Here is a 19512-nt window from a genome sequence, read left to right as displayed (position 1 = left end):
ACTACCACATTTGGCAGGGAGCTACACACACAAACCACTCTGTTAAAAACTTAACTCTGCCATTTCCCCTATGCTTTTTTGAATCACGTTAAAATTATGCATCCTTGCATTAACCACTTTCGCCCTGGAAGTCATCTCTGGCTATCCACTTGATCTATGCCCCTTATTTTGTACACCTCAATCAAATCACTTCTCATCCTCCTTCACTCCAAAGGAAAGCCTTAGCTCACTGAACCTATCATAGAGATGCTGTCTCATTCAGGCAGCATCCTAGTAAATCTCCTCTGCACCCTCTTTAAAGCTTCCACACCTTTCCTATGAGATGATTGTAACTTGGGCCCAGGGATTTTTCAAAAGTCGCCGCACTTCCTCTTTCTTAATGTCAACGTGGTCTAATATATCAGTCTGCTTTATGCTGATCTTACAAACATCAAGGATCCCTTCACTGGTGAACTCTGAAGCAAAGTATTCATCAAGGACCACCCCACGTCCTCTGAATCCAGGCACATGTTTCTTCCACTATCGCTGATCAGTTCCTACACTTACTCTAGCCATCCTCTTGTTCTTCACGTACATATTTTCAAAGCCTTGGTATTTTCCTTATTTGTACTAGCCAGGGCCTTCTCATGCCCCCTTCTTGCTCAAGAACCGTTATTCATCTCCTTCCTGTCTACCTTATAACTCTCCAGAGCCCTGCCTGAGCCTTGTTTCCTAAACCTTAAGCAAACTTCCTTCTTCCTCTTGACTAGATATTCAAGATCTCTTGTCAACCATGGTTCCTTCACCCTACGACCTTACTTCTTTCACAATTGGACAAACGTATCCAGAACCCCATAAGCAATCTCTACATTTCTAAATATGTATTTCCCTAAATACATCCATTCCCAATTTATGCTCCCAAGTTCCTGTCTAATAATATTATCATTCCTCCTCCTCCAATTAAATATTTTCCATACCTCTGCTCATTTCCCTCTCCGAGGCTGTGGTAAAGGTCAGGGAGTCTCCAATACACTGACCCAACAGATCTGACACTTGACCTGGTTAATTTCGCAGCACAAGAACCAGTACGGCTTTGCCTCTAGTCGGCCTGTCTACATACTGTGTCAAGAAACCTTCCTTCTCGTAGAAAATCTAGATCTTGGGAGTCACCACCTAAAGATAAAGGTCTATGACAGAAACAGTGAATTTTCTTTTTCTCTCAGAGATTTAAGAGTATAATGAACCCTTCCTCAAAGGATAGAGGAATCAAGAGTTTTAGGATATTGCGAAGGCAAAAGGTACATAGATAGTTGATTAGTTGAACCTTTCCCATGGATAAGCGGGCATATAGAGATGATGTGACAATCAGATTAGTCATGATCTTAACTCAATTTTGTATGTTTGGTCTTAAAATATTAGTTTAGCCACAAATGAATTCTGTTTTGCTTGCCAAAGCTCTGGATGGATGTGAAGGTCATATAAAAGGTGTAGAAGAGGCTTTTTAAAATTAACCCAGAGATGAGGAACTTGTCACAAACAAGAGAAGATCTGCAGATGCTGGAAATCTGAGCAACATACACAGAATACTAAAGGAACTCAGCAAGCCAGGCAGCATCTATGACTCTCCTGGCCTGCTGAGTTCCTCCAGCACTTTGTGTGTGTTGATGAAGAACTTGTGTTTGTTGGGTGCAGAGAAACTGGGCTTGTTTTTTCTTGGAACAAAGCAGGATAAACAGGAATTGCTGATGCATGTAAAACTGTGAAGAATCTATGAAAAGGAGATGAAGAGCAACTTCATGGCATGAAGCTTAAAATAATGGGTGTCTAAGATGTGAAATGCATCATCAGGTGGAGCAGCAGAGGCAGATTCAATTGTGCTGTTCAAAACGGAATGGGAAAGATATTAGAACAGAAACATTTGCAGCACCATGAGGAGAGTGTTACATTGTTCTTGTCCAGAGCCCATGAAGCTTTCATGGATTAATTGGCTTTCTTTCATGCTGTAGCCTATGATGCTGTAATGTTTGTTTTAAAAAAAATGATTGCCTTATAGGATGGATGCACTTTAATAGAGCTAACCCTGCAAATTACAGGCAATTATCGCAAACATTATCGCAGAAGCAATCAAATAAAGTGATAAGGCAAACCAACAACAGAAAAGAAATGCAGAAAGTAAATGCAAATAGCCAATGTGTCAGACAATACCAGCAAATTTGAATGTTATGCAAAATTAAGTTGACTAATAACTCCACTTTGCTATTTGTAGTCCTGTGTACTTGAGGTTGGCTCCTGTATCTACCTCAAACAACATTGAACAAATAAATTTGTTGCCATGTATACATTCTGTCTAAATATGGTGACTAGTTTCCAGACCACTTTTGTCAAGTGGCTTCCTTCCAATAGAAACTAGTTTTTGTTTATACAGCTGCACCTTAAAAATCACAACCACTGCCTTTGAACTAAATTTCACTCCAAACAGTTGGTTAGTGAGTTTCATTTGTTTTTAGGCCTTTCAATGCTTTAATATGTTCATTATGTGCCCTTGGGACAAGATAGGGTACATTTACACTTAGAAGTACAAAGGAGAAGCAATTAGCCATATCCGCATTTTTGTTATCTAGGGAAAGCATCTTATCCTTCACAGATAACAAGGACTCAATGTATTAACCTTATTCATATTTCTCCTAGGCATTTGCCTAGACAGGGAAAATAGCACTAGATATCTGGTTTCATATCAAATTACAAAAAAAACACCATACACACCAGCAAGTTTAGACAATTCAAACAGCTGCCTGCTCATTCCATTTAACTTATCTGTGACTCCTAAAGCTGTTTACATCAGTTTAAAATACATGGCAGCTGCCCTACCCATTTGAGTCGCTCTGAACCTCCAGAATTCATAAGCACTATTTGCCAACTGAAAGCACGTTTTTGTAAACTCCAATTTAGTGATAAAACAACAATGGATTTTTGTAGAGCAAAATCCAGTGGGGAAATTTCTCAAAAAGGATGATGGTTATTTCAAACTTCCCAATATTAGCATTTGAAGCAAATAAATTCCTGCTAAAATATCAAAAATGATAACCTAATCTGGAATTCTGGGGGGAAATCCTAACATAATGCAACACTATAAGACATTGACCTCAAGGACATGAAGGCATTGAAGTGAGCATTGAAGAAGAATTATAAGAGAGTAATTCCTGAGGTTAAAAACTACAGTTTCAGGGATAAATTGGACAGGAGAAAGCTGACAAAAGATCTAATGGAACAACTTGTGATCTAGTGAAATAATGAGGTTCTACCAACTGAAGAAGTTGAATACAAGATAACATGGGAATAAAGGAAAGGGATATGCCTGTTATAAAGGAATACCTTTTTACCTCCCAATGTAATGCTTTCTGATCAATGCAACCTTAAAGAGGGAATGGGATAAATACATGGAGGAAAAAAGTGATAAGGTTATGAAGAATACACTAGTGTGTGGAACCATAAATTTGCTCTTATAAAGACCCTGTGTGGGTATGAATGGTCTCCTGGGTTGTAACTATTAATTGAAGAATGTGGAAGATCAGCAAAGGACAGATGAAAGGAAGCAACTACAAAAGCTGGAAATTGGAAATAAAAGCAGAAAATGCTGAGAGTACCCAGCAAGTTAGATGGCACCAGCTTTGATCAAAAGCCTTTAACTCAAAACATTGACTGGTTCACACTCCTTCAGTGTTGCCTAACCAAGAGTATTTCTAGAATAACAGAACAGGAAAACAGAAGCCTCAACCATTTGATGATAAAATTTCATTGAAATATTTTGCTATAGACTTCAGCCCAGCAAATGACTGAATTACCTAATCTGTATTTTGGGAGAATAACCAAGTGGCATGAGGCAACCCTACCAACGGCAACATAACAAGGGTGGTTTCTGTGGTACAATTCTGAGAGACAGGATAAAAGGGCGATTTGAGCAAAAGGCTGAAAGCTTACTTGTGGAGCTTGTGATAAACACTCCTACGTCACACTAGCTGTGCTGAAAGAACCAATTAACCTATGAATTAGAATCTGGTTTATTATCACTGACATATGTCATAAAATTTGTTGTTTTACAGCAGTAACTCAGACCATGGAGCTGTCAGTTAACGATAGATTTCTCTTTGCTCTATATTTTAAAACAGTCAAGACTGTGTCCTTCAATCGCAAAGTTTTAAGTCAAGCTCGTAACCAGATTCTTTTTAGGAATCGGTCATGACTGAATGGTAGCCTCATGCCTAACTGAAAATTGGTTTAATCCCCCCTTTGCAGATATGAACAAACTATTGGAGGATATTCCTATATAATATTAAAGGAACATGGATTGCCAGAAGTGCTACCATTTGTTCAAATTAAAATGTAGACATCATTTATCCTCAATCACCATGCTGACGAACTGAAGATATCTGCAGCGTATAACCAATATTTTTGCCCTGTTCAATACCACATACATGTTTCCTGTCATTGTAATGTTAATATTCTTTGACCTTTGATATGCATATATTGGGTGCCAGATTTTCCATGCACAAATTTTACTTGAAACATCCTTTACCACATTGTACTCTAGATTAACAAGAACACAATGCTGCAAAGGATATAAACCAAATGTACTGGAACTACTCATAAAAATTGTAGCAATCTGCACTGTACCCTCAGGTAGGTGATATAGAAGCCTGAAAACACACACTCAGCGATTCAGGAACAGCTTCTTCCCCTCTGCCGTCCGATTCCTAAATGGACATTGAACCCGTGAACACTACCTCACTTCTTAAATATACTATTTCTGTTTTTGCATGATTTTTAATCTATTCAATATGTATACTGTAATTGATCTACTCATTATTTTTTCTTCTGTATTATGTATTGCATTGAACTGCTGCTGCTGAGTTAACAAATTTCACAACACATGACAGTGATAATAAACCTGATTCTGATTTCTCCAATTACCACTGTTGTTCAACGTGCTGAATGTTTCCTGCAAATTCTTTACATTTCAGATTCAGTAGTCTTTCAGTTTGCAGTATGTTGTTTGTTGTAGGATATTGAAGACTTTATTTATACAATGCAAGTTATGAAGGTCAACACTGACTTTTAGTACTAATTATTTTACCATTACCACTCTAATATTATGCTGGTTAAACTGTTTATTGTTACAACCAATCAGCTGGGGGATGAATGGCATGGAAGAACTCTCAAATACCTTTTATGCGTTCATGATTTTGTCACTAGTCCAAGTATTTTTATTTTTATGCTATTACTATGCTTCCCTATCACTGTTGACAGTCCCAGAATTGCAACCATATATTAGTCAGTTCAAGTTATACAAAATAGTTACCATTGTTGAGTGCTGGGCTGTATTATCAATGTGGTTACGGTAACAATGCATCAGAAATTACTGATCCAGGCCTGCTGGTGAACTAAACTTCCAATCCCAAATCATTCATAGAAGCTGTTGAGAGTCAAAATCCTTTCTTTGACATTCAGACACATTGTAAAATAATTTAAGTACCCCATTTATTGATTGAAAAATATTTTAAAAGTTTGGCAAAAAATGCAAAGAATAAAGAACCCTGCCTTCAGCGTTGCTACATAGAGCGACGTTCTTGATTTCCATGGCAAGAAAGTGCACTGATAAAATTGAAGGTATCTGTCCTTCATTAAGTTTCTGACGTGTGTTTTTAACTCTGCATGTGTCAAATCCTAGATTTTCTGCCATTCAGAAATACCTGCAGTTCCCTTTGAAACTATTGATAACTATCTGGGAGCAAGATGCAGTTCAATATCTCAGTTAATTCTCACAATCTCTTCTAATGGATAATTTGTAACTAAACAAAAACATTTCTAAAACTTCTCACTATATTAAGAGCACCTTAGAATCTTTAACTCAATTTCACTATCAGAAAAGTGAAAAGGAGAAAGATGATTGCAAGACCATAAGTCAGACTGACATATCAATAGGGAATCAACTTGTCAACAAGCAATGGGACAGGGACCAAGATAATCTTCTCCCTTCATTCTCAGTCCTGAAGAAGGGTCTCAGCCCAAAATGTCAGCTATCTGTTCATGTCCATAGATGCTGCCGACCTGCTAAATTCCTTCAGCATTTTGTCTGTGTTGCTTTATATTTTTACGGATGATTAAACATACAGTTTGTCCTAAAACATTTTAACTGAGACAAAACTACAAGATGGGGAACAGACAGGATTAAGAAGTTTTATAAAAATGGAATTAGGGCCGAGTCTTTGAGAATTGTTGCGAGATGGAGATAGCTGAAAATTCTATAACTACTGATGACACACATAAAAAGGTGAAGAGGACCAAAACATATGGTTGAAATTAAAGGTGAGGGCAAAATTCAATGATGTGAAGGAAGCACATAGTTGGAGTTGAAGACATACCACTCTTTGTAAAAAAAAAACTTTTCCCCTCAAGTTCCTATTAAATCTTTCCTTTCTCACTTTCAACCAATGCCTTCTAGTTCTTGAGTCCCAAACCCTGGGAAAAAGACAAAGTATATTCACCCTATCTTTGTCCCTCATGATCTTATACACCTCTATAAACCACCACCATTCTCCTACAATCTAAGAGAAAAATAAAGTCCTCACCTGTCCAACAACCCTATAACACAGTCTCTCTAGTTCCAGCAATACCCTCAAGTCTTTTCCGTACTCCTTCCAGTTTAATACATCTTTCCTATAGTAATAATTCAGTGATAATGTGTCTTTAAATATCAAGGGTCAATGCCTGAAATCTCTTGTTAAGTGGTCATTGTTTGGCATTTTTTGTGGCATGAAAGATATCTGCCAATTGTCAGACCATGTCTTTTTAATATGACGTGGCTCAATTCTAAGCCCACTGCACAGGATTATTTCACTCCTAAATACGCTATTAGCCTATGGTGATTGTGTTTCACTCATTTTAAAAAATCATCTTGCAAGCCACATTGAAAATCTATTCTCTTTTTATGCTGTGTACGTTAAGTTTCTAGCACTGGTTGAGCATCCCTTGTCCAAAGTGCTTCAGGCCGGAAGTGTTTCAGATTTTGGAGCATTTGTGTCTATATAATGAGATATCTTGGGAATGAGACCCAAGTCTAAACACAAAATCAACTTACATCACATATGCAGCATATGTAAAGCAGGTGTGGGGCTCAGAGTGCACAGTCTGCAGCCAGAGCACAGTCTTATGTGATGGGGCTGGGTCCTCCACAGACCAGGTTGAATGACTAACCCCAACTGTATCATTACCAGGTTCCAAAGCTGTGACTGAAATCTGTGTCTGATAGGAAGCCAAACAGCCACCTGTTCCATAGTAACTATGAACGGAGGGTAGCTTTGTATAATATTCTTAATAATTTTGTGAATGAAATAATTACCTCATATTGTCAGTTCATCCTGAGAGATCTTTGCTTGTTTCATGATCAGCATACAGTTAAGCAGCTTATGATCACTGGCACTGGTGAATTGGTACAAGACTGATCACTGGTACAAGACTGAGATTCTTCATTTTTCGCTCCATGCTACGTTTTTCTATTTTTCATTAACTTTTGGTTGCTACATACTTGAGGTCACTTCTTAGAACTGTGTGGTGTGGAGAGAACTGTGCATCGCCTGGGACGCGCAGTTCCCAGCACCTTGTGGAATTTTAAATTTGTGACGTCATGTCAGCACTTTTTTTTTAAAAAATCTGGATTTTGGAGGTTTTTCAGGTTTTGGAATTTCAGATCGGGGCACTCAACCTATACTAACAAATCTCCACATTCTAATCTGATGTTAAATTACCATAATGTTCAAATGAAGAACATACATTTCCAAACATCTAGGTATGTGTAGCTATTCAATGAATTTTCTGATCACGAAATGTAGATACAAATAGAACACAGTTGTTTGGGCTTCGTGGGCTTGGGTACCAGAGCTCACAAGTCATTCTGTGACAGATGTCCATGCAATTTAATATATACATTTTTGTTAGTAAATATTGATATTTGTGTTAGTAGTATGGTCCTGTGTACCATTGCTTTAGGTATATGGTACCTTTGTTACATTTACACTGGTGAGATTGTTCTACGAACCCACAACAAACAGAATTACAAAATAAATGTTAAAACGATACAAGTGCTGAACAGAACATCGACTTTCTCACGCACAACATAAACATTTCCAAATGAAAATGATGAAAGCTCTGTCAGAGGGTTTATGACCTGTAACATGAACTCTTTCTCTTTCCACAGATCTTGCCTGCCTTCTGACTATTTCTTGTATTCTCCACCTTTTGCTCCAGTTTTCTAATATTTGTAGTTTGATTTTCACATTACAGAGTTTGCCGTGTCATTTTGATGACTATTAACTTGGCAGTCTAAGTGTTTATTTTCTGTAAGTAGTCTCAAAATAGATAAAGTACAAAATCAAATAATGTCATTTGAACATTTTGCATTTTAACAGAAATGACAAATGAAACGCTCTGTGCAGTTAGTTAATCAAGAATAATTAGCAAACTTTTATAAGTTGATGTTTCATGTGTTATAATGATAGAATTTCTTCCTTAAAATACTAAACCCTTAAACAGAATGTAAATTGCAAAATCAAGGTAGGTGCAAATTTCTAACTGATTATACCTTTTTACATGAGGGAGGTTGCAAAACCATTTAGTGGATAATCAATCTGCCAGATACCTGTGTTTATGGCATCTGGACAGTAGCAAGTAAATGAGCAAATATCAAATCTCAATGATATCTCTTAAATAATCAGATTTTTCAGGAAACTGATCATAAAAATAATTGTTATATTACCAACCTTGCATACATTTCTATCTTAAGGTACAAAAATGAAACGTTTGCCTTTGTGAGCAAGCTTTTAACACAGCTGTTCAATTCTCTGGCTGAGAACAACTCAATTTAATAAAAATAAGTGACTTAAAGGCTTCACAAAACCCCTTCCCCCATTAATGTACAATATTCACTGTCTTAGAAACCAATTTCTAAGAAACTCAAAGTTTCTTAGTAACTCAATTATTTAAATGAACCTCCTAACATCTGAGAACAATTTCAAGACTCTTCCTCAACAGCATAATCTGACAACTTTGACTGAGGGGTTTGACCAATTTACCAATGACTAATCCCAACAAAATGAATCTTAAACCAGTATTGCTTTTGTGTTCAGTTCATTAACATTTAAAAATTCATAATCACTTAGTTCGCTCAACTGATTCAGTAGGTTCTGCTCAATACATCTGCTGGAAACAAGGGAAAACGAGACCACAAGGTTTTTATAGTCATAGAGCACTACAGCACAGAAATAGGTCCTTCAGCTCATCTAGTCTGTGCTGAACTATAACTCTGCCTCATTCCATTCAGCTGCCCTTCATACTCCTCTCATCTATATAGTTATCCAAACTTCTTTTAAATATTGAAAATGAACCTGCATCCACTATTTCTGCTGGCAGCTTGTTCCACTACCCTCTGAGTGAAGTTCCCCCCAATGCCTCCCTTAAACATTTCACCTTTCACCCTTAATCCATGACCTTCGGTTCTCACCTCACCCAATTTCAGTGGAAAAAGCCCGCTTGCATTACCCTAACTATAATTCAAAAATAATTTAATTATCATTATGCAACAATTTGCTTCTTCCTACAATCAGTGAAACAAATGCATTAATGCAAACAAGTTTCAAGCACAAAAAATTTCAAAACATGGGTACAGTGCCTATAAAAAGTATTCAACCCCATTGGAGGTTTTCATGTTTTATTGCTTTACAACATTGAATCACAGTGGATTTCATTTGGCTTTTTTTTTGACACTGATCAATAGAAAAAGACTTTCATGTCAAAATGATGTTACGTACCCCGTAACTGGGTTGCCAAACCAGCAGAAATGGATCACTCAGTTGGAGTCTGGAGTACTAGAACTAAGAAAGTTTTATTAAAGAAACAAGCAACACATTAATCGAAAGGATAATAAATGCAACAATTCAACAATGATAACCACACATGTGCACAGAATTAAGATAACAGCATCAATCAAGCTCTATCGTTGTCTAGGGGTAAATGACCAATTTCAAAATGACTCAAAGTTCAGTCCAGTTTGTAGTTCAGTTCGCAGTAATCGTTGCCATGGCGGTGGACAACGTGGGGGAAGAGAGAGATAGAATAGGAACAACTCATCATTCAGAACGGCTTCACTCACAGACCAGCAAGATGGCTCACAGACCAGCGAGATGGCTCACAGACCAGCGAGATGGCTCACAAACAGCTTTTTGGGCAGGTCCTTGGTGATGTCACCTGAGGTCACCGACTGTGACCCCTCCTCCAGATGCGGTCGATCCTCTGCAGTGAACCCGGCACCCAGGCAAGGGCGGACACACACCGGGTTCCCGCTGATCGTACCTTTCCACCCTGGTCGTTGTCTGGCACTTCTCACCCACTCGTGAGAAGCGTACCGCTTCCAGGGTCTCGTTACCTCGGGTGGCGTGTGTGTCTGTCTTAGCGAACCTGTCCCTTTTTATCCCCCTGCTGGGGTATCGCCTGTCCATCACTTCAAACAGTTCAGGGTTCAAAGGGGGGAGCCGCTCCAGACAGCTCTTCCTCCCACATCCCTTCATTACACATCTCCAGACGCTGCTCCATTGTTCCTTATCTCTCCTTCCCCTGAGGGCAGGTGGCAGACCAACTGCTGATGCCACTGATGCTAGCCCAGGCCAGCAAACATCTTAATTTTATGTGTATTCTCGTAACACTTCCCCCCTTTAAGGATTTTTACCGGGAGGTAAAAATTACAAACAGGACTACATTATCTGATACATACACAATATACATCTTTAACAGTTATTTAGCTAATACAGAGAATTTGAAGCTGTCCACACCTTGACAGACAGTCATCACATTTTCTGTTCCTTTTACACGTGTTATTAATAATCCCTTAGACCAGGCTCCAACTCAGCAAACTTCATAGTGGCCAAAAACACTGATGAATTGCGACCAATGTAACCTCTCATTTGGTTTTGTCCCGGACCACAACAACAAGGGTCGTCCCATTCCGGCTCAGTTTTCTCTCGCAAGGGCTTAGTAGGAGGGGGACGGGTATTGACCGCAGAGTTATTGCAAAACTTCCTGCAGTACCCCACCATCTCCAAGAGCCTTCTGAGGGCCCTCTTGTCTGTCGGGGTTGGGAGGTCAGCGATAGCCTGCACTGTAGCTTGCATCACTGCCAGCTGCCCCTGTGTCACCACAATTCCCAGGTAAGTGACTCTCGTGTGGCCGAATTCATTTTTTTCAAGGTTCACTATCAAACTGGCTTCAGACAGCCGTGTTAAATTGCCAATACACACCTCTGTGTTCATCAGCCCTTTAGTCACTGAATTACTCGAAAAATATGGGTGTTGTTTACTTGGCTGCCCTATTGTAACAGACATAACCCAACGTCCCAGTTCTTTGCATTTCCTCGGGACAATCAAACACATGGGTGCGAGTCGTTTAATTACTCCTTCGGGGATTAAGGGAGAGACCTTATCAGTAGACCTGGCCAAAACAATAGCCTTCTCCCATCTGACCGATCCCATCCTAATCTTTTCAAAATGGTTTTTTCCTCTTAGCAGGGGGCCCCTAGCTTCATTGATTTCCACGCTAACACCGACTAGGTTTGTTAGCATATCAAAAGCCGGTGACCGTCTCAGTTCGCGTCGGTCATGATCAATAACATTTTTCCCCCTGGGCAGCCGGTAACTCTCTTTCATGATTCCACCAACTGTTTCCTCCAGCACCGCAAAATGTCCACTGGGGGGTACCTCGTGGGCCATGTTAAAAACCTCATCCCCATAACTCTTTTGCACCACCCCCCACTCCTCATCTGCGGATGCTGTACTTGATTTCCCTTTCTTCCTTAGCACTTCCTCCTCCGCACAATAGCTTGTCAAGGCTGTGTCAGAGAGAGCGGTCTCGGCAAAAACCATCAGCCCCTCGTCTCGCTCCTGCGTCTGCACAAATTCTTTCCTGGCTACTGCTACGTCCGTCCCAGCTCCCTCACTACCTCTTATCTCACTACACCCTGTCTCATACAAGGTTGGCAGAAATGTTTCAGCCAAATTCACCATCGCGGGCGGGGCCTCCATGCTGGCAGGCTGACCCGTCAATCTCACGACTGGGAACACGATTCCTCCGGCGATGTCATTACCGAGCAAGACTTCCACGTCTTTCATCGGTAATTCGGACCTCACCCCGATCGTGACTAGTCCAGAGACCAGGTTGCTCTGTAAATGTATCTGGTGCAAAGGGACTGACTCTGTCCCTTCCCCAACACCTTTGACCTCTACCTCCCCAGTCTGGGTCTCTGAGCTAAACTCTAATACACTCTTCAGTATTAGTGACTGACACGCTCCCGTGTCTCTCCAGATCCGCACTGGAACTGGTTTTAACCTCTTTTTCACTGACACCAATCCGGCCGAGATAAACCTCTCGCGCCCTTCCTGGACTTTTTCAGACCTGTCCTTCCCTAGCGGTTCGCTTAACAGCTCAATACAGCCATTCAAAATTTCCGCTTTTCCTTTCCCCGTCTCCTTCCTTGGGGCAAAGCACCTGGACGCAAAGTGTCCGACTTTCCCACAATTATAACAGACGACCCCAGGAGACTTCCTACCAGACTGCTCCCGGTCTACCTTATCCTTTTCACTAGTCCCCGGCTTACTTTCTGACTTTTCCGGCGGACTCTCCCCGCCGTCCTGACTACCCTTCTGGTAGCCTTTACTCGGGGCAAACTTCATTTTATGCGTCAACGCATACTCATCCGCTAACTTAGCAGTTGCGGCTAACGTGGCTGCCTCTTTCTCATCGAGGTAGGGTCTCATACCCTCAGGGACACAACCTTTAAACTGCTCAATCAGAATCAGCTGCAGCAGTCTGTCATAATCCCCCTCTACCCCTTTCGAGGCGCACCAACGCTCACAATATGTTTGCATCTCACGAGCAAACTCCAAATACGTGCGGTCCCACCGCTTCCTCGCATTCGGGAACCTCTGCCGGTATGCCTCCGGGACCAACTCATAAATCCTGAGGATGGCCTCCTTCACCACCTCATACTTCTGGGCATCTTCCGCGGATAAAGCGGAGTAAGCTTGTTGGGCCTTCCCTTTCAGTACACTCTGAAGTAAGACAACCCACTTATCCCTCGGCCATTCCTGACTTATGGCCACTTTTTCGAAATGGAGAAAGTACCGATCCACATCGGTATCGTCAAATGGGGGAACCAGCCTAACCTCCTGGGTCGCCCGGAACCCTCCACCTTGGTTCGGCACGAGCCCCTGCTCGGCCCTTATCCTTAACTTTTCCAGCTCAAATTCCCTTTCCCTCTGTTTCTCCTCTCTCTCCAACTGCCTGTCCCTCTCTCTCTCTTCTCTCTCCAACTGTCTGTCCCTCTCCTGCCTTTCTACCTCTCTCTCTTTCTCCTGCCTTTCTAACTCTCTCTCTTTCTCCTGCCTTTCTAACTCTCTCTCTTTCTCCTGCCTTTCTAACTCTCTCTCTTTCTCCTGCCTTTCTAACTGCCGTACCCGGAACTCGTGCTCGAGTCTCAGTTTTTCAAGCTGTACCTGTACCGCGTCTCCAGCAGGTTTTTCAATAGACACCTCCCCCAGCTCACCTTGGGGAAACACACCTTTAGATACATAGTGCTCTACAATAGCTCTGTGTATCTCCTCTCTCCTCATTGTCGACTTCACCTTAGCAAGATTCACCCGTTTTGCCACAGCTATCAATTCCGATTTCCTGGCATCCTCTAATGCCTCCAAGGTCGGCGCCTTTATAAATTCCTCAACCTCCATTTCTGCTGTTTGTCTTTTCTTTCTTTCGGGAATTTTAACCCAATCAATTTACTCCGTCCCAAATTTAGCGTTCAAAATCGCGGACGAGAACCCCACTTATGTTACGTACCCCGTAACTGGGTTGCCAAACCAGCAGAAATGGATCACTCAGTTGGAGTCTGGAGTACTAGAACTAAGAAAGTTTTATTAAAGAAACAAGCAACACATTAATCGAAAGGATAATAAATGCAACAATTCAACAATGATAACCACACATGTGCACAGAATTAAGATAACAGCATCAATCAAGCTCTATCGTTGTCTAGGGGTAAATGACCAATTTCAAAATGACTCAAAGTTCAGTCCAGTTTGTAGTTCAGTTCGCAGTAATCGTTGCCATGGCGGTGGACAATGTGGGGGAAGAGAGAGATAGAATAGGAACAACTCATCATTCAGAACGGCTTCACTCACAGACCAGCAAGATGGCTCACAGACCAGCGAGATGGCTCACAAACAGCTTTTTGGGCAGGTCCTTGGTGATGTCACCTGAGGTCACCGACTGTGACCCCTCCTCCAGATGCGGTCGATCCTCTGCAGTGAACCCGGCACCCAGGCAAGGGCGGACACACACCGGGTTCCCGCTGATCGTACCTTTCCACCCTGGTCGTTGTCTGGCACTTCTCACCCACTCGTGAGAAGCGTACCGCTTCCAGGGTCTCGTTACCTCGGGTGGCGTGTGTGTCTGTCTTAGCGAACCTGTCCCTTTTTATCCCCCTGCTGGGGTATCGCCTGTCCATCACTTCAAACAGTTCAGGGTTCAAAGGGGGGAGCCGCTCCAGACAGCTCTTCCTCCCACATCCCTTCATTACACATCTCCAGACGCTGCTCCATTGTTCCTTATCTCTCCTTCCCCTGAGGGCAGGTGGCAGACCAACTGCTGATGCCACTGATGCTAGCCCAGGCCAGCAAACATCTTAATTTTATGTGTATTCTCGTAACAATGAAAACAGATCTCTACAAAGTAATCGAAAATAATTACAAATATACAACACAAAATAATTGATTGCATAAGTGTTCACCCTCCCACCACTTTAATATGACACACCAAATCATCACTGGTGTAGCCAATTGGTTTTCGAAGTCAAATTAGTTAAATGGAGATCACCTATGTGCAGTCAAGGTATTTCAACTGATTGTAATAAAAATATACCACAACTAGTGAGTCAGTATCCTGTCAACAACTACACCACGAGGTCAAAAACACTCGAAGCAACTCTGTGAAATGGGTATTGAAAAGCACCAAGTCAAGGAGATGGATACAAGAAAATTTCCCAGACCCTGTATATCCCTTGAAGTACAGTTAATTGAATCATCAAGAAATGGAAAGACATGGCACAGCTGTAAATCTGCCTAGTGTAAACCGTCCTCAAAAACTGTGCGACCGTGCAAGGAGGGACAAGTGATGGAGGCCACCAAGAGAACAGAAGAAAACTCTGGAAGAGTTGCAGGCTTCAGTGGCTGAGATGGGAGAGACTGCGCATACAACAACTGTTGCCCAGGTGCTTCACCAGTCGCAGCTTTATGGGAGAGTGGCAAAGGGAAAGCAACTGTTAAAAAAAATAATCACATGAAATCTCGGCAAGAGTTTGCTGGAATGCATGTGGGAGACTCTGAAGTCAGCCGGTAGAAGATTCTCTGGTCCGATGAAACCAAAATTAAGCTTTTCGGCCATCAGACTAAATGCTATATTTGGGGTAAGCTAAGCACTGCACATCAAAAACCCACGATTCCTACTGTGAAGCATGGTGGTGGCTGTATCATGCTGTGGGGATGCTTCACAGCAGCAGGCCCTGGAAGGCTTGTGAAGGTAGAGGGTAAAATGAATGCAGCAAAATACAGGGAAGTCCTGGACGAAAACCTGATGCAGTCTGCAAGAGAACTATGACTTGGGAGAAGATTTGTTTTCCAGCAAGACAACCCCAAGCATAAAGCCAAAGCTACACAGAAATAGCTCAAAACAACTAGGTTAATGCCCTGGAGTGGCCAAGTCACAGTTTAGACCTCAATCCAATTGAGAATTTGTGGCTGGACTTGAAAAGTGCTATTCGCTCACGATCACCATGCAATCTGACAGAGCTTGAACAGTTTTGTAAAGAATGGGAAAACTTGCAATGTCCAGTTGTGCAAAACTAACAGAGATTGATCTACGCAGACTCAAGGCTGTAATTACTGCCAAAGGTGCATCTACTAAATACTGACTTCAAGCGGGTGAGCAATTATGAAATCAACTTTTGTTTAATAATTATAATAAATTTAGACCAATTTGTAGAAATTTGTTTTCACTTTGCCATGAAAAGAGTTTTTTCTGTTGATCAGTGTGGAAAAAAAATAGACAAGGAACACAATTATTAGAACTGCAAACAAGAAAACTAACTCCTTTGACAGGCAGGTCAATATCTATGGGTCACAGACCAAAAATTAATTGGAAGAAGCATTTGAAAGTTTTTTTTTCACCCAAAGATTAGCATCATCTGAAAGGAGAGAAAAAACAAAATCATTAAAAGAAAATCTGAACAAGCACTGGGAAAAAAAAACCCTAGCTTGAGCAGCAACAGACTAACACCTGGAGAGTAGATCACGTAAAATCTCTTGCAGATCTGATTCTTTGATTGACACTGTTGCCTATTGTCTGCAATAACTTCCTAGTGTTTGGACTGAACCCTCTATAACAGAATGCTTTCTTTCAACTTTCCCCTTGGATTTCAATGCCATTCAAGAAATGGGTGTGAATGTTTTGATTTCAAATATGGCAAACATTTTGAAATTAATTTATCTGTTTCTCAATTATTGGCCCACACAAACATACAAATTAACATTTCCTGCACTTATAATGGAAATTAGACGGTGTAAAGTTGGGAATCAGGCTAAGTTCTACATTTGCCTGAATACTTCAGAACTTTGTCTTCCATGTAGAAATTTACCAAAGTTATTTTACGAGGTAACACAATGTCAAAATTCCTGGTCTAGTACTAAAATAAAGTCACCTCGATAACTACACTAAGCAGTAATAAACTCAGAATAATCCAGAATTACGTCATGAATTTTAAATTACCCTTGCTCCTCCTTTCTATAGCACAAAACAAGATCCAAGAAAGGGATTAAGTACAAGTTTGTCCGTCTTGTTGGACAATACCTCTACACTTACATCACATCCTGATTGATAAATAGATGTTCTACACAAATATCTTAGGAAATAAAATCAGACGGCATCCGTACCGCTAGATACAAAAGCCTAACAGTTGATGGACTTTCTGAAATGATATATAAATTTTCCTTTCAATGCAAATGTTTAAAATCTCCGGTTATTTAATTGTCAACTCTTGCACGATTAAAGTGAACTCCAATACAATCCATCCTCATTTACTAACTTCACAGAAAAAGCAGAAAGTGACTCGGCCTGTTGTTGACAGAACGTGCCATGTTGTAATAACCTGAAAAAAGTACGAGATTTGTTTTCGACCAGCACAGTAATACGGTAGTCTTTCATTTTGTATTTCAGATCTTAAAAAACACCCAAATCATTTAAAACGATCTTGGCAACATACAAGAAAGGAAAGTTTGGAAAAGTGGCTGAAAACCCAGACGTCCAAAAAAAAGGGAACCGAACTAATCGCCTCCTCGTTACCACTACAGCTGTCATTAATCCAGAGTAATTTTCACTTCAAATTTACATAGAATATTTTAAAATCAATTTCCGATCACAAACACAACGTTAAAAACATAGAATTGACGAGAAGCAGGCAGCAATGTCGTAGTTCACCATTCTCCTTACTACAAAGAGTTCTTCATAGACTAACTTTAAACTCAGTGTTCTGGTAGATTAAATACCACTCTGCAGCGCGGAGACTGCTTCCCGGGACTTACCTCACATCTAAAACCCCATCGTTCACCCCCACCCCCTCTCACTCGCGATGTTTTTTCCACTTCAATGAGGAAGAGTCCCTCAAGGTGTGGTTTCCGCCATGGTGATTTCCTCGTGGTATGCAGATTTTCGTTTCACCGCAGTACTGACAACAGTGAACGCACCCAAATCCAGGTGAATGTGCCAACCGCACCCCGCTCACGGCGCCTGCCTACCTGCATCGCGCCCAGATGCATTGTGGAACTTAGAGTTCATTCACATTGATCCGCTGAGCGGAACCGCATCGCCATTCGTCAGATTCAAACTACAAATCCCAGGATCCTCTGCGCGACGTAGTAACACACCTGGAAATGGGCTGGGCATCGGAGAACTTTTGTTACGTGCCACTGAAGTACATTATCGGCACTAGTCAATTATGGTCGGGAGAAACAAGGATGAGTCACATACTCTACTGTATGAAATATGTCGTTCTGTCGGGGAGAAGGAATAATAGTAGTTTGGATTTTAAAAAGAAATATATTTTTTCACTCCAGCAGCGACCACACTAAAGTAATTCACTTTGTAACTCTTTATACTTTACTGCATATGTGAGCTCAGCCAGGCTTTGTGGAGTTGTAGCAAAGTTTGTTAATTTTTGTTCAGATTTCTTATCCACACGTCCGTTAGTTCAAAACTTTAAAACATTAATGTAATCTTCCTGAACGCTTCCCTCGTAAGCCTATTCAAAATTTGGCATCATGATTTCAGCATCTACTTTTCTTTTGTCTTAACCTATATCCTGTTCCATTCTTATCTTTTCTGATCTTCCGAAGTCCTAAAGCATCCAAAATAATGTCATTTTCCTTCCTTAAGGACCTGAATATGGCCTACAAGACTGGATTGCTGTAAATTTTCTTCTCAAAGCTTTCATCCTTTAGTTGATAATAGAACTTGTTAAAACTTAAACAAAAATAACTTATTTACTATATTTCCTTCGTTAGTTAAAAACATTTTGAAACATCAGTTTATTCAACCTTCTGAACTCGTTATGCTTTCATTGATTTTGGTTCTGTGCACGGGGTTTGTGGGGGCAGGAAAGCAAAGCAAAAGGTAAAATCTGAAGTCGTGGTTAAAAATGAGCACATTTTATTTTCTAATGTCAATTCATTTAGATCTTGTGCAAAACCCCTGAGGGGCAATCAGCTTAACCAAGTTGTTGCAATAATAGTAAATTAATTGTGAACAACCTCAGACGTACTCATTAGCTCTATATTTTCCATTATCAGAAAAGTTAGCAAGCAATGTTTGTTCTTATATGTGAAGTATGAGGGGAGTCATTTTGGGAGGGGAACCGAGCATAGTAGACACACAGTAACTGAATAGGCCCTAGGTAGTGTTGATGAACAGAGAGACTGTTTAAGTTTACTGTTAAAAGTTTACTGATCTCTGAAAGTGGAAAAACAGGTTCATAGTATGCTTGTCTTCATGTGGTATAGAACATAATCTTATGACTTCATTAAACATGGCTTAGGCCACAACTGGAGTATTATGAGCAGTTCTGGTTGCCACAGTATAGAAAGCATATGATTGTGTTGGAGAATATGCAGTGGGGACTCACTGGGACATCTGCCCAGATTGGAGCATTTCTCAGTAGAGACTGGATGGAAGAACAGCAGAAAATCTGCAGATGCTGGAAATCCAAGCAACACTCAAAATGCTGGAGGAACTCGGCGTGCCTGGTAGCATCTGTGGAAAAGAGTACAGTCGACGTTTCAGGCCTAGACCCTTCAGTAGGACTGGAGAAAAAAATGATGAGGAGTAGTGTTAAAA

General features: G+C 40.8%; 1 protein-coding gene across 3 annotated transcripts in view; it reads right to left on the bottom strand.

The window, feature by feature from the left end:
• macc1 (MET transcriptional regulator MACC1) overlaps positions 1-17975 on the bottom strand; it is a 60272-nt gene extending 42297 nt beyond the window's left edge. Inside the window, exons 1-2 of one of the 3 annotated variants that reach the window (XM_063043747.1) lie at positions 17706-17877; positions 9502-16312 (exon numbers count right to left, since the gene is read on the bottom strand). In XM_063043747.1, the coding sequence (XP_062899817.1) occupies positions 10902-13802 (2901 nt within the window). In that variant the 5' untranslated portion in view covers positions 13803-16312; positions 17706-17877 and the 3' untranslated portion in view covers positions 9502-10901. Of the gene's footprint in view, positions 1-9501; positions 16313-17705; positions 17878-17918 lie in introns of those variants that run through there. The other 2 variants (XM_063043750.1, XM_063043748.1) reach the window with 2 other exon arrangements.
• Between the last annotated feature and the right edge of the window lie 1537 nt (positions 17976-19512).

The sequence above is a fragment of the Mobula hypostoma genome, chromosome 3 (assembly GCF_963921235.1).
Source record: "Mobula hypostoma chromosome 3, sMobHyp1.1, whole genome shotgun sequence".
Classification (NCBI taxonomy): domain Eukaryota; kingdom Metazoa; phylum Chordata; class Chondrichthyes; order Myliobatiformes; family Myliobatidae; genus Mobula; species Mobula hypostoma.
This window is presented reverse-complemented; position numbering and strand designations above follow the sequence as displayed.